Source organism: Gobio gobio (assembly GCF_949357685.1).
Source record: "Gobio gobio genome assembly, chromosome: 10".
Classification (NCBI taxonomy): Eukaryota; Metazoa; Chordata; class Actinopteri; order Cypriniformes; family Gobionidae; genus Gobio; species Gobio gobio.
This window is the reverse complement of record NC_137116.1, coordinates 14464374-14481075: the sequence shown is the minus strand read 5'-3', so window position 1 is coordinate 14481075 and position 16702 is coordinate 14464374. Positions and strand designations below refer to the sequence as shown.

At 43.4% G+C, this 16702-nt stretch overlaps 1 protein-coding gene across 1 annotated transcript; it reads left to right on the top strand.

Annotated features, from left to right (window-relative positions):
• Positions 1–9789: 9789 nt before the first annotated feature.
• On the top strand, positions 9790–13762 carry avp (arginine vasopressin; the record flags this gene model as incomplete). The annotated part of the gene is made up of 3 exons (XM_079827105.1): positions 9790–9915; positions 13373–13577; positions 13650–13762. 3 exons carry the CDS (start codon positions 9790–9792, stop codon positions 13760–13762), a joined length of 444 nt encoding a protein of 147 aa, XP_079683231.1.
• Between the last annotated feature and the right edge of the window lie 2940 nt (positions 13763–16702).

The following is a 16702-nucleotide window of genomic DNA, read 5'->3' as shown; positions in this document are numbered from 1 at the left end:
GACTTGTTACAGCACTTGCATACTGTTGCCCTTGACTGTTCTAGTTGCTTCTTTTGCTCTCATTTGTAAGTCGCTTTGGATAAAAGCGTCTGCTAAATGACTAAATGTAAATGTAATGTCAATTATTATGGATTATTAATTTGCCTCATCCCTGATATCTTTGAAATAGAGAAATGCAAGAATTAATGCTATACACACACACACACGCACACACACACACTCTCTCTCTCTCTCATATAACCAGGGCTGGACTGGTAATCTGGCATACCGGGCATTTTCCCGGTGGGCCGATAGCCTATAAGATTATTTATTTCGCCTATTTTCTGCCACAGACTGGCCCATCATGTGGAGACAGCGGCCCATTGGTTTGTCTTCTGAATTGACAGATCAAAGCGAGAGAGACCTCTCCTCCTCCATATTAGGTGCTGTTTTTTTCTTTTCTTTTTTTTTTGGAGCGAATTTAGTTTCATACAGTCGTGTGATATGGGAACATTACAGGTTCTGTGGTGAATCGGCTGAAAACAGCCGCAACCATGTAAACACATGACGAGGACAATTGGAACTACAAGCTAGTCAACCTTTATAATAATTGACCTTGCAGCTAACAGTGAAGAAATATTGTGTTCTGGCAGAAATGTATTTATTCAAATTATTACTTGCATTAAATATTGCAGAATATAAATCACTTTTAAGAGGCTGTTTTCGTGTGTTCTACATGTGTTTACTATATTTTTTATTACAAATTCAATAGTTTATTATTATTTATTTATTTATTTTAGAAACCCATGGTTCACTGTAAAATCCAATAGTTGATCTTACTAAGACTTGTTTAGTAAACTTTACTTAATGTCCAATAATTTACTTAAAACAATTTAGTAATCGGAACTATTTGCGTGCTATGCCTTCATTACTTAGAAAACCCAAGAAATAAAAACAGGCAGGCAAAAGGTTTTTGAGGCGGGGCAATTTTTAGGAGACTTTTCACTCATTTCCTCCACTTCCGGTCATCATTATGGAGATCAGTGTTCCATTTGGTTTGGCACTTGGAACTATATTCATATTATTATAAATCTCTTCCTATTGATGCAGCGATGCAACAAGAAATCACAGTTATACCTGATTTCAAAGGAAGGGAAGTATTAAATAGTGTGTGTATATATATATATATATATATATATAAACATGAAAAAAAAGTGAATTAATGATATATAATATGACTATATTTCATGTCAAACAATGATCTTTTAAAAAAAAAATTGCTAACACTTATGGCATTAACTTTTAATTGGGTTGATATAATCCCTCTATATTTGTGACAATATTCGCACTTGACCAATGACCATTCTTGAGTCACACACACTTCAACATCCAGCATGCAAAACACAACAATGGTAACAAGGTTTTTTCTTATTATTTATTTTTATTATTAATAATATCTGTACAACTTAATTTGCTGTAGTTATTGGGGTTATATTGACAAAAGACAAATGGTAAAATAAAGCCAAAATAGTAAAACAAAGCAATTAATTTATTCATGCCGCAATGTTCTCTGGGAGTACACTTCCTAAGATCACTGATTGAATTAAGTTGACAAAACTTAAACGGTTTAAGTAAGAACAACTTGAGGCAACGAGTTTGCACAATTCAATGAAGTAAACTGAACAAACGTGTTTTTACGGTGTATATGTCTTGGAATTGAATTGAACTAAAACAGAAAATTGTATCAATATACCTTTTATTTGATATAACAAATAAAAAAAATGAAACAATTGATATAAACTTAACTTACTTAGTAAGTTGAACTTAAATATACTATGTGTAATAACTACAAAGTAATTGATTTTACAAATTATTTTAAGTTAAATGAACACAAATTTTTAAGTTCACATTACTTAATTATTTTAGGGCAACCAGTTTCTTCAAATTTTTTAAGTAAATTCAACTTATCCGGGTTAACAATGTAATAAGCATGGTTTTACCTACATGATCTTACAGTTAAACTATAAATAAAATGTCATTAGGGTAATTAAAGGATAATTCAACAAAACAGCTTTAAAGCCTGGATCCCATTCATTAAGGACAAAGCTTTGAAATCTAATGAAAAATAATGAAATGTCAGTGTCTTTCATAAATGAGGTGTTAACTCTAAAATATTATTGTTTTTAAAGGTGTAGTTCAACCCAAAATGTGATCATTTACTCACCCTAATGTCATTACAAAATGAATTAATTTCTTTCTGTGTAACATATAAGAAAGTCTGTTTTTTTGTCCATATAATATTCATGGTAGCCAAACCAGAAGAGAGTAAGTCAAACATTCACTTTACTGCATCCTAGCTCAAAATCAGTGCTTTACTGTCAAGTGCATTTCTGTGTGACAAAAGTGCAATATTACATACAGTAAATTCAATAATATCCGTAATCATTTGTCCCTGTCCTAGTTTTATTTATTTATTCAAATTTAAGGCCCTAACCCCAGCAATAACATTGACGAGGATCTCATGGGCCGGATGGGCTGGGTTTGTCCATAGTGTTCTTATTCTTCTTCTTCCGCTCTTGAGTCTATAGCATCCCATTGAACCACTTGCGGGAAAGTTATGAAATTTGGTACACTGATAGATGTCAGTACCAATAGTAACCACACCAAATTTGGAGTCTCTAACTCCTTCTCTGTAGCGCCACCACCTGTCCAAAGTTGCACTCATGTTAATGCTAATAACTTTTGAACCCTAAGGGCTAGAGACAAAGTTCTTTTTCCTCTGATTCTTTGGCTCAAGACGATTCTATTGTTTTCCCGCCATTTTGAATTTTCTGATAAAACCTACTTTTGCGAACTCGTCCTAGACGGTTCGTCCGATTTGCACGAAAATTTAACCAGACCATCTTCAGACGGTGCTGAGAAAAACTTATGGAATTCAAGTTGATTGGTCAAATCATTTTCGATAAACTTGCATACAAATTTTACGTAGCGGTTGCGAAAATACACTTAAGGCAATATCTCCGCAACGATTTATCGTATTCAAACCAAACTTGGTACAGATCATCACAAGCATGACCTGAGGCAACATGCAGCGTTTCGGCGCAGCGCCACCTACTGGTCCGGAGATACGAAAAATAGCTATTTTTGCTCATAAGTTCTAAACCGTTAAAAGTGGTCTCGTTCAATTCAGGATGGCATGCCGAGTCGTCTGATATCCAATTTTACCATATCGGCCATTTTGAATTATGTGCTAAAATGCTGTATTTTATGAACACATGAACGGATTGTTACAAAACTGGGTTCGGTTCATCAGCACGATGCCCTGAAGGAGCCTGAGAAGTATCGAAACAGCGCCACCTAGTGGAGAATGTTTTTTCAAACGCTTATAACTTTGGGTGTGCTTGACTTATTTTCATGGGAGTAACTTTTTTTGTCTCCTGTATCCTTGCCGAGTCCAACGATACCAGACTTGCTAGGTTTCGGCGTATGGTTTGTGCAGTGTGGTAATTTAGCGCTTCTAAAACATTAGCTGATATCCTCGAAACCGCTAGTCCGATCGAGACGAAACCAGCGTCAGAAGTTCGGAAACATAGGTCGGTAGTTGACTGATAATGCCTAAATATGAAAATATTGATAGTAAGGGGGAGTAAAATCCAATCAAAGTCAGATGTCAGTTATATTTTACGTGTTTTTTCATATAAATGTCTATAACTCCAAAACAAAATGAGATATTTTCCCCAAATTTGACACACACATGTATGGGCTCACTCCGAGGAGACAAAAAAAATGGTAGGATTGTGCCTCTTGTGGCGCTATAATAGAACAAAACATGACATTGGCTCTATACAACTCAATACAACAAATTTTTGTTTAAAATTCACATGATTTTTTGCAGTTGGTCTGCTGCTAGCTTCCTTGTTTGCTTCTGTTGCGCTTGGCCCCGGTATTGCTGCTTGCAGCTATATTTATTATTATTTATTATTCTGCTATCAGTGGCTCAAGCCTCCGTTACGAGCTCTAAAATGACGTTTTGGAAGTAGCAACGCAGGCTTGCGTAAGAAATAAGTCCTGCACACAAGAGCGTTTTAAAGACAAAACCTGACTAATGTCTTGAAATAAATCACCTGAACAATGTTTGGTGTGGTAACAATTAATTTAGCGGAATAATTGACTCCGGGACCTTGAATTATCCCAAAAAATAACGCACACCTGAGGTGGTAATGCGGTCACGACGCGAAACGGAGATTAATAGATACACAAATTTTGCGAGATTGTCCAGTGTCAATTATTCTTTACTTATTCAACAGGGATGCATTACAATTTTTTTATATAATTTTGTACATCTCTCTTTCTCTCTCTATGGCCTATATATATACACACACGCACATACACGCGATTAATCACATCAAAAATAAAAGTTTTTACATAATATATGTGTGTGTACTGTGTATAATTATTATGTATATATAAATCCTCACACATGCATGTATAATTTGAGAAAAAAATTATATTTATCTATAAAATATTTATATTTACATATAAATTATATAAATATATATATACAATATATATATATATATATATATAGATATATTTCTTAAATATATATATGTGTGAGTGTATATATATGATTCGTGTTCTCATGCGAGTCTTATATTTTTTATTTGCTTAGTATTTTTTTTCTGTAATTCTATAAAATATACATTTATATATCAATAATATATATATATATATATATATATATATATATATATATATATATATATATATATATATATATATATATATATATATATATATATATATATATATATATATATATATATATATTGTATAAGTATAAATGTATTTATATACATACACACATTTTGTATTTTTATGTGTTTTTTGTATTTTTTATGTATGTATATATTTATATAATTTAGTCTTTTTTTCTTTAATTCTATAAAATATACATTTAAATTGTAATTAAATGTATATTTGCATATATAAATGTATATATCAATATATATATAATGTATAAAAAATGAACTTTATTCATCAGAGAATCCTGAGAAATGTATCAGTTTCCACAGAAATATGAACTGATAATAATCATAACTGTGTGTTGATCATCAGATCCTCATATGAGAGTGATTAGTGAAGGATCATGTGACTCTGAAGACTGGAGTAATGATTTGATCACAGGAATAAATGACACTTTACTATAAATTCACATAGAGAACAGCTGATCTACACTGGAGGAATATTACACTGCTTTATGGAGTTAGGATCAGATTTTGTTGAGCAGAGAGTGAGTGTGTGTGTGTGTGTGTGTGTGTGTGTGTGTGTGTGTGTGTGTGTGTGCGCGCGCGTGCGTGCGTGTGTGTGTGTGTTCAGTGTGTGCCGGGGCTGAATGAAGATCCTTGAGCTCAGTGTGTGTTGGCGATGGAGCGGCTCAAGGCTGAACTCTTTGTGTGTGTGTGAACAGCTCTGACCTCTGCCGTCTTTTGTCCTGCTAAACTGAACTTTCTGTCCTCCACACAATCACACACACACACACACACACCTGAAGGACACACACCGTGTCACATCCAAATGTGTTAACTGATGGATTCTCAGCATAAATATTCAGCTGAGCGTCAGATGCAGATGCTTTCGTCATGAATATATGAGAGCGTAATGGAGTAAATAATAAACTCTGATGCAGGCCAATGTGCCAGAATGTTTGTGTATTCAGTGAAAAAGCACATGATGTTCTATATGTACAATGATCTATAACTTATTTCCATTTACTGTACGTGCAGCATTTCATTATGACAATTACTGCTGTGCTGGTTTCACGAGGTGACTGAACCGCCTCATTAGGGCTCGTTTGCATCATTACTGATGACTTTAATATTTATGAAATTGTTCTTTTGTTGTCCTGCGTGTGCATAAACAATATGGATATGTCTGATTAGGTTAGTGTCCGTGCGGCTCTGAATACTGAGCGGGCATTTCTGCTGTTTAGTCCTGAGCGCAGATGAATCTCATATCTGTGATTTTGCAGGTTTGACCTTCTACTCTCCTGTCACTCAAAATATTAACCCATTCAGTCCTTCAGACTCGTCCATGTGTACCGGCTCTTAACTTTTAGATTCGGTTTTTATGTATTTTTTTGCTTTAATTCAACACACACACACACACACACACACACACCCACCTGTATATGTGACCCTGGAGCTCAACACCAGTCGTGCATCTCATGGGTCAGCGTATGGGTCAAAATTAACAATTTTTCTTTTATGCCAAAAATCATTAGGATATTAAAAACATGTTCCATGAAGATATTTTGCACATTTTCTACCGTAAATATATCATAAATGTATTATTAGTAGTGATATGTATTGCTAAGGACTCCATTTGGATAACTTTAAAGGATATTTAGAGTTTTTTGCACCCTCAGATTAAGATTTTCAAATAGTTGTGTATGAAACTGTCACTGAAGTTGACTATTGCAATCACTGACGGACCCATATTATTTATATAAAATAATATTTATTGAACAATAATATTTAAATGAACTACAATAGCCATTATAAAAGACAATAGGAAATAAAGCACAAGCAAACAATTCAGTCAAACGTACAAAAGCAGCTCTAGTAGGCCATAAAGTACTAATATAGCCTAAATATGAAGTTATGAAACTTAATTTTCCCCTTAACCCAAATCAATTTGCTCTGGAACATGTTATAGATTAATAAGACCAAAGATTGCCCGTTTGATATACCCCAGATTAATTATATCTCATGTTTAGCCACTATATGAGCCAGCGGCAGATTCCCGAAGGACTGGCCGAGATGAAGCTGTTCTCCGCGGGTACACGAGCCCTGAGCGGCCGCTGACGGTCTGGAGCTCACATCTGCGAAAGCGTATAAAAGAATCGTGTTTATATATGAGTCACATATCGGAGGTCTAAATAACTACATTCTCGCCTAAAAAAAAATGTTAAAACTACATTTCGTGACACAACAACAATAGTATTTTTAAACTTTTGCTCGACCGCCATGACAGTCGCCGCCAGCGCGCGGAGGGACACACATTTGAGTGATGATACTGGTGTGCTGCTGCTAAATTCGCCTACTTATACTATGACCTAAAAGTATGTTGTCTTTTTGTGAAGAAAAAGTACATACTTTTGAGTGTGTAGCAGAGGAGTATGCAAGCTTTGGGACTACTTCATCATCTTTAACGGACTCTGTAACGTGCATCCCATCCCCGTTTAAACTGCCCTGTCAATCATCGTCACAGTTCAAATCCTCCACATTCAGTTTCATTTCCTACCGTATCGGAGAGAAATGTAGACACACGTTGATCTGCCATTCGTGGGTCTTTAATGCAGAGATTCCTCTCATGTGTTTGCAGTTTAAATAGGCTATAATGATGCATTTAAAATGGCCAAAGGTAGCTATCATTACAAAAGTTCTCAATGCTGCTGCAGGTGAAATATAATGTGGATAATATTGAATATGACTCAAAATATGACTAAAATCAAAATCAAAATTTTCTGTCAAAATTAACGCTGCTCTAGAGTCCAGTGGCGGCGCGCTTTACCCCACTGCATCCCACGCTTTGCATTGCACTTGGTGATGTAAGGCTTGGATGAGCAGCTCTGCCATGGAAACCCATTCCATGAAGCTCTACACACTGATCTTGAGCTCATCTGAAGGCCACAGAAGTTTGGAGGTCTGGAGCTCTTGACTCTGCAGAAAGTTGGAGACTTCTGTGACCCTCAGCATGTGCTGACCCCGCTCTGTGACCCTCAGCATGCGCTGACCCCGCTCTGTGACCCTCAGCATGCGCTGACCCCGCTCTGTGACCCTCAGCATGCGCTGACCCCGCTCTGTGACCCTCAGCATGTGCTGACCCCGCTCTTTGTGGCTGAGTTGCTGTTGTTCCCAATCGCTTCCACTTTGTTATAATCCCACTAACAGTTGAGCGTGGAATATTGAGTATAATATTTGGACTTATTGCACAGGCTTGAGTTCTCTGAGCTCCTGAGAGCGGCCCATTCTCTCACTGATGTGTGTAGTAGAAGCGAATACACACACACTCACACACACACACACACACACACACACACACTCCTGAGAGCGGCCCATTCTCTCACTAATGTGTGTAGAAGCGAACACACACACACACACACACACACACACACACACACACACTCCTGAGAGCGGCCCATTCTCTCACTAATGTGTGTAGAAGCGAACACACACACACACTCACACACACTCACACACACACTCCTGAGAGCGGCCCATTCTCTCACTAATGTGTGTAGAAGCGAACACACACACACACTCACACACACTCACACACACACTCCTGAGAGCGGCCCATTTTCTCACTGATGTGTGTAGAAGCGAACACACACACACACACTCCTGAGAGCGGCCCATTCTCTCACTAATGTGTGTAGAAGCGAACACACACACACACACACACACACACACTCCTGAGAGCGGCCCATTCTCTCACTAATGTGTGTAGAAGCGAACACACACACACACTCACACACACTCACACACACACTCCTGAGAGCGGCCCATTCTCTCACTAATGTGTGTAGAAGCGAACACACACACACACACTCCTGAGAGCGGCCCATTCTCTCACTGATGTGTGTAGAAGCGAACACACACACACACACACACACACACTCCTGAGAGCGGCCCATTCTCTCACTAATGTGTGTAGAAGCGAACACACACACACACACACACACACACTCCTGAGAGCGGCCCATTCTCTCACTAATGTGTGGAGAAGCGAACACACACACACACACACACACACACACACTCCTGAGAGCGGCCCATTCTCTCACTAATGTGTGGAGAAGCGAACACACACACACACACACACACACACACTCCTGAGAGCGGCCCATTCTCTCACTAATGTGTGTAGAAGCGAACACACACACACACACACACACACACACACACTCCTGAGAGCGGCCCATTCTCTCACTAATGTGTGTAGAAGCGAACACACACACACACACACACACACACACACTCCTGAGAGCGGCCCATTCTCTCAGTAATGTGTGTAGAAGCGAACACACACACACTCACACACACACTCCTGAGAGCGGCCCATTCTCTCACTAATGTGTGTAGAAGCGAACACACAGACACACACACACACACACACACACTCCTGAGAGCGGCCCATTCTCTCACTAATGTGTGTAGAAGCGAACACACACACACTCACACACACACTCCTGAGAGCGGCCCATTCTCTCACTAATGTGTGTAGAAGCGAACACACACACACACACACACACACACACTCCTGAGAGCGGCCCATTCTCTCACTAATGTGTGTAGAAGCGAACACACACACACACACACACTCCTGAGAGCGGCCCATTCTCTCACTAATGTGTGGAGAAGCGAACACACACACACACACACACACACACACACTCCTGAGAGCGGCCCATTCTCTCACTAATGTGTGTAGAAGCGAACACACACACACACACACACACACACTCCTGAGAGCGGCCCATTCTCTCAGTAATGTGTGTAGAAGCGTCTGCAGGCCTAGAGCTTGAGTCACACCTGAACTCTGGATCTGGATCTGGATCTGGATCTGGAGTCCCAATACTTTTGTCAATGGACGGATGTAAAAGCCCTGAGAACAAACTGAAGGTTGATAAGGTGAAGGTGCGGTGATGATGAGGGACAGACGTGATGTGAGGAGGAGGAGCTGCAGGTGTATATAAGCTCTCTGAGCATCAGTCCATCAGTGTGTGTGTGTGTGTGTGTCGAGATGTCTGACTCTCTGCTGTCCGTGTGTGTTCTCTCTCTGCTGGCGCTCTCAGCGCTCTCATCCGCCTGCTACATCCAGAACTGCCCAAGAGGAGGCAAGAGATCCCAGCCGGACGCCATCAGACAGGTACTCATCCCTCCATCCCTCCATCAGTTCATCACTCCATCTGTTCATCACTCCATCACTCCATCACTCATCCCTCCATCTGTTCATCACTCATCCCTCCATCACTCCATCACTCCATCACTCATCCCTCCATCAGTTCATCACTCCATCACTCCTCCATCCATCCCTCCATCACTCATCCCTCCATCTGTTCATCACTCCATCACTCCTCCATCCATCCCTCCATCACTCATCCCTCCATCTGTTCATCACTCATCCCTCCATCACTCCATCTGTTCATCCCTCCATCACTCCATCTGTTCATCACTCCATCTGTTCATCACTCCATCACTCCTCCATCCATCACTCATCCCTCCATCACTCCTCCATCAGTCATCCCTCCTCCATCAGTCATCACTCCATCTGTTCATCACTCCATCTGTTCATCACTCCATCACTCCTCCATCCATCACTCATCCCTCCATCACTCCTCCATCCATCACTCATCCCTCCATCACTCATCCATCCATCCCTCCTCCATCAGTCATCCCTCCATCCATCAGTCATCCCTCCATCACTCATCCATCCATCCCTCCTCCATCAGTCATCCCTCCATCACTCCATCACTCATCCATCCATCAGTTCATCACTCCATCCCTCCTCCATCCATCCATGCATCACTCCTCCATCACTCATCCCTCCATCACGCTGAAATACCCTTGGAACGCTAAATTGGAACGACTTGCACTTTATTTATCAGTGCATTTAAACACTGATATCACACAGAGATCAAATATACTTATAATAGTGATATTAAACACATTTAGGCTTAATATTAAGAAATGTGTGTTGTGCAATTATAATTAATTATAATATTTATATATGTCAGTGAATATGTTCATGGATTTGTATACTTAGTGTAAAAATAAATGTATTTAAAAACATTTTGGTATTGTTTATTCACTATAACACACTCTATGTTTCATGTTGATTCAATATTACACTGTTAATATATCAAACAGGTTTATTATATCTAACTCAAACCACAACTATTACAAAATATTGTTTCTTGAAATAAAAACATAGAGCAAAGCAACATTTATTAGGTTCAAGGATTTAGGATTTTTTAGGATTCTGACTAAAAAATATTTTAAAAAACTATTTATAGACATTTTAAAAAAAACGATTAAAACTGGCAAAAACAATATTACTAAAACTTAAAAAGAAAATGAAAAATATAACATTTATAGCATTAATAAAAACTAAAATATCAAACACAAATATTAATTGTGTTTTTGTCAGTTTAATGTAACTACTAATTAATAATATTAATTAAAAAAATTAAATGATAAATTAATAAAAAGTACATTTCTAATGACTATTATAGCTCCTCAATGTGGCATTTATGTTATTGTTAATTTTTATATTGAATAAAACTGACAAAAACACAACAAAAATACACAAACTTTAATTAAAATGGGAAAAAAACATTAATAAAATCTAAAAAAAACAAATGTGCAAAGAATAATAAATTAATAAAAACCAAATCTCAAATGACTATTATTATTATAATATCTCCTCAATATTGCATTTGTTATCGTCAATTTACATGAATGAAAAAACTAATAATACTATTATTAAAAATATTAATGAAATATAATAAATTAATAAAAATACATCTGTATGACTAATATATTACAATATCTCCTCAACACAGCATTTGTTTTCATCAATTTACAATGTTATTATTAAAATTATTATTAAATGTGTTGAATTGAATGTATTTTGTTTCAATTCATGCTTAATCTGTGTGTGTGTGTGTGTGTGTGTGTGGGTTTGTGTGTGTTTGTATATGTGTGGGTTTGTGTGTGTGTGTGCGTGTGTTCGTGCGTGTGTTTGTATGCTTGTGTGTGTGTGTGTGTGTCTGCGTGTGTGTGTGTGTGTTTGTATATGTGTGTGTTTGTGTGTGTGTTTGTTTGTGTGTGTGTGTGTGTGTGTGCGTGCGTGCGTGCGTGTGTGTGTGTGTGTGTGCGCGCGTGCGTGTGTGTGTGTGTCTGCGTGTGTGGGTGCGTGCGTGCGTGCGTGTGTGTGCGTGCATGTGTGTGTGGGTGCGTGCGTGTGTGTGCGTGCGTGTGTGTGTGTGTCTGCGTGTGTGGGTGCGTGCGTGTGTGGGTGCGTGCGTGCGTGTGTGTGCGTGCATGTGTGTGTGCGTGCGTGCGTGTGTGTGTCTGCGTGTGTGGGTGCGTGCGTGTGTGGGTGCGTGCGTGCGTGCGTGTGTGTGCGTGCATGTGTGTGTGGGTGCGTGCGTGCGTGTGTGTCTGCGTGTGCGGGTGTGTGTGCGTGCGTTTGTATGCTTGTGTGTGTGTGTGTGTGTTTGTATGCTTGTGTGTGTGTGTGTGTGTGTGTGTGTGTGTGTGTGTGTGTGTGTGTGTGTGTGTGTGTGCGTGCGTGTGTGTGCGTGTTTGCGTGCGTGTGTGGGTGCGTGCGTGTCTGCGTGTGTGTGCGTGTCTGCGTGTGTGTGTTTGTATGCTTGTGTGTGTGTGTGTGTGTGTGTGTGTGTGCGTGTGTGTGCGTGTTTGCGTGCGTCTGCGTGTGTGCCTGCGTGTGTGTGTGTGTGTGTGTTTGTATGCTTGTGTGTGTGTGTGTGTGTGTGTGTTTGTATGCTTGTGTGTGTGTGTGTGTGTGTGTGCGTGCCTGTGTGTGCGTGTTTGCGTGCGTGTGTGTGTGCATGCGTGTGTTTGTATGCTTGTGTGTGTGTGTGTGTGTGTGTGTGTGCGTGTGTTTGTATGCTTGTGTGTGTGTGTCTGCGTGTGTGCCTGCGTGTGTGTGTGTGTGTTTGCATGCTTGTGTGTGTGTGTGTGTTTGTATGCTTGTGTGTGTGTGTGTGTGTGTGTGTGTGTGTGTGCGTGCCTGTGTGTGCGTGTGTGTGTGTGCATGCGTGTGTTTGTATGCTTGTGTGTGTGTGTGTGTGTCTGCGTACGTGCCTGTGTGTGCGTGTGTGTGTGTGCATGCGTGTGTTTGTATGCTTGTGTGTGTGTGTGTGCGTGCGTGTGTTTGTATGCTTGTGCGTGTGTGTGCGTGTCTGCGTGTGTGTGGGTACGTGTGTGCGTGCCTGTGTGTCTGCTTGCCTGTGTGTGTGCGTGCGTGTGTGCGTGCGTGTGTTTGTATGCTTGTGTGTGTGTGCGTGTCTGCGTGTGTGTTTGTATGCTTGATTGTGTGTGTGTGTGTGTGTGTGTGTGTGTGTGTGTGTGTGTGTGTGTGCGCGCGTGTGTTTGTATGCTTGTGTGTGTGTGCGTGTCTGCGTGTGTGTTTGTATGCTTGATTGTGTGTGTGTGTGTGTGTGTGTGTGTGTGTGTGTGTGTGTGTGTGCGCGCGTGTGTTTGTATGCTTGTGTGTGTGTGCGTGTCTGCGTGTGTGTTTGTATGCTTGATTGTGTGTGTGTGTGTGTGTGTGTGTGTGTGTGTGTGTGTGTGTGTAGTGTATGGCGTGTGGCCCGGGGAATAAGGGCCGGTGTTTCGGCCCCAGTATCTGCTGCGGGGCTGGTCTGGGTTGTCTGGTGGGATCTCCAGAGACTCAGACCTGCCTGGAGGAGAATCTCCTGCCCGGCCCCTGTGAGACCAGCGGAACGTCCTGCGGAGCCGAAGGGGGACTCTGCGCCGCTCCGGGCGTCTGCTGCGACTCCGGTGAGACACACACACACACACACACACACACATGACTCTCTGACAGACAGCTAACACGCGTGTGTGTCTCAGGCGGCTGCGCTCTGGATCCGGAGTGCTCTGAGGACGGCGCGCTGAAGAGTGTGTCCGGAGAAATGCTCCTGCATCTGCTGAGTCTGGCCTCCAGGAGACAGAGACCCTTCTGATCGCCACATGTGTGTGTGTGTGTGTGTGTGTAACTCACCTGTGTACAGACTGTGTGTAGTAAACGGATGTGAATGTGACTCGGCTCGTCTGTTGTTATTTTAAGGGCCTTGGTTTGAGTTCGCTGTCCCAGAAGCAGCATGACCTGTTCCTGCCTTTGTGTGATTATAAAGCGGAGGTTTCTCACGATCTGCTCTTCTGTGTCTTCAGCAGATCCTGACACTCAGGTTTCAAACGGTTTTATGAGCTAACATAAATCATCTACACAATATACTTAACTTAATGCTTTAATCACTTTAATATCTGAGCCACACACCTCAAGATGGAAAAGAAAGAGAAAGTAAACGAAGGTTTCAGCATAATCTTGTTTTTTGTAAGCAATAAATCCACAATGAAACACTTAAACATCTGGAGAAACAGTAACACAAGCACTTCTAACAGCCAATGAAACGGAGGCTTAAACGGGTGATTGACAGAAACAGGGCAGCGGCTAAACATTTATAAACATATTATTTTGCTCCATTGCAAACATACATACATTATATACAGTATTGTCATGATGGCTTTTTAAGCACGTACACAATCAAAAACAAGGAGCTGAGGAAAAAGGGAACAGAAAATAAACAAAAAAGAGCATACATTTGATCATGTGATCGTTATTGCAGTGCATTGTGGGATTGAATGAGTGCACTCGATAACGTCCACTATGGTTTCGGACAACACTACAAACGGCTGTTCCCTCAAATAGTGCCCTATATAAGAGTTTAGGGGCGATTTCAGACACAGACATGGGCTAAGAGGGTGGAGGCGGAGCTGAGGGAGGAGCTAAGGTGGAGTCATGGGCTCAGAGGGTGGAGGCGGAGCTGAGGGAGGAGCTAAGGTGGAGTCATGGGCTCAGAGGGTGGAGGCGGAGCTGAGGGAGGAGCTAAGGTGGAGTCATGGGCTCAGAGGCTGGAGGCGGAGCTGAGGGAGGAGCTAAGGTGGAGTCATGGGCTCAGAGGGTGGAGGTGGAGCTGAGGGACGAGCTAAGGTGGAGTCATGGGCTCAGAGGGGGGAGGTGGAGCTGAGGGAGGAGCTAAGGTGGAATCATGGGCTCAGAGGGTGGAGGCGGAGCTGAGGGAGGAGCTAAGGTGGAGTCATGGGCTCAGAGGGTGGAGGCGGAGCTGAGGGAGGAGCTAAGGTGGAGTCATGGGCTCAGAGGGTGGAGGCGGAGCTGAGGGAGGAGCTAAGGTGGAGTCATGGGCTCAGAGGGTGGAGGCGGAGCTGAGGGAGGAGCTAAGGTGGAGTCATGGGCTCAGAGGGGGGAGGTGGAGCTGAGGGAGGAGCTAAGGTGGAGTCATGGGCTCAGAGGGTGGAGGCGGAGCTGAGGGAGGAGCTAAGGTGGAGTCATGGGCTCAGAGGGTGGAGGCGGAGCTGAGGGAGGAGCTAAGGTGGAGTCATGGGCTCAGAGGGTGGAGGCGGAGCTGAGGGAGGAGCTAAGGTGGAGTCATGGGCTCAGAGGGTGGAGGTGGAGCTGAGGGAGGAGCTAAGGTGGAGTCATGGGCTCAGAGGGTGGAGGTGGAGCTGAGGGAGAAGCTAAGGTGGAGTCATGGGCTCAGAGGGTGGAGGCGGAGCTGAGGGAGGAGCTAAGGTGGAGTCATGGGCTCAGAGGGTGGAGGTGGAGCTGAGGGAGGAGCTAAGGTGGAGTCATGGGCTCAGAGGGTGGAGGCGGAGCTGAGGGAGGAGCTAAGGTGGAGTCATGGGCTCAGAGGGTGGAGGCGGAGCTGAGGGAGGAGCTAAGGTGGAGTCATGGGCTCAGGGGGTGGAGGTGGAGCTGAGGGAGGAGCTAAGGTGGAGTCATGGGCTCAGAGGGGGGAGGTGGAGCTGAGGGAGGAGCTAAGGTGGAGTCATGGGCTCAGAGGGTGGAGGCGGAGCTGAGGGAGGAGCTAAGGTGGAGTCATGGGCTCAGAGGGTGGAGGTGGAGCTGAGGGAGGAGCTAAGGTGGAGTCATGGGCTCAGAGGGTGGAGGCGGAGCTGAGGGAGGAGCTAAGGTGGAGTCATGGGCTCAGAGGGTGGAGGCGGAGCTGAGGGAGGAGCTAAGGTGGAGTCATGGGCTCAGAGGGGGGAGGTGGAGCTGAGGGAGGAGCTAAGGTGGAGTCATGGGCTCAGAGGGTGGAGGCGGAGCTGAGGGAGGAGCTAAGGTGGAGTCATGGGCTCAGAGGGGGGAGGTGGAGCTGAGGGAGGAGCTAAGGTGGAGTCATGGGCTCAGGGGGTGGAGGTGGAGCTGAGGGAGGAGCTAAGGTGGAGTCATGGGCTCAGAGGGGGGAGGTGGAGCTGAGGGAGGAGCTAAGGTGGAGTCATGGGCTCAGAGGGTGGAGGCGGAGCTGAGGGAGGAGCTAAGGTGGAGTCATGGGCTCAGAGGGTGGAGGCGGAGCTGAGGGAGGAGCTAAGGTGGAGTCATGGGTTCAGAGGGTGGAGGCGGAGCTGAGGGAGGAGCTAAGGTGGAGTCATGGGCTCAGAGGGGGGAGGTGGAGCTGAGGGAGGAGCTAAGGTGGAGTCATGGGCTCAGAGGGTGGAGGCGGAGCTGAGGGAGGAGCTAAGGTGGAGTCATGGGCTCAGAGGGTGGAGGCGGAGCTGAGGGAGGAGCTAAGGTGGAGTCATGGGCTCAGAGGGTGGAGGCGGAGCTGAGGGAGGAGCTAAGGTGGAGTCATGGGCTCAGAGGGTGGAGGCGGAGCTGAGGGAGGAGCTAAGGTGGAGTCATGGGCTCAGAGGGTGGAGGTGGAGCTGAGGGAGGAGCTAAGGTGGAGTCATGGGCTCAGAGGGTGGAGGCGGAGCTGAGGGAGGAGCTAAGGTGGAGTCATGGGCTCAGAGGGTGGAGGTGGAGCTGAGGGAGGAGCTAAGGTGGAGTCATGGGCTCAGAGGGTGGAGGCGGAGCTGAGGGAGGAGCTAAGGTGGAGTCATGG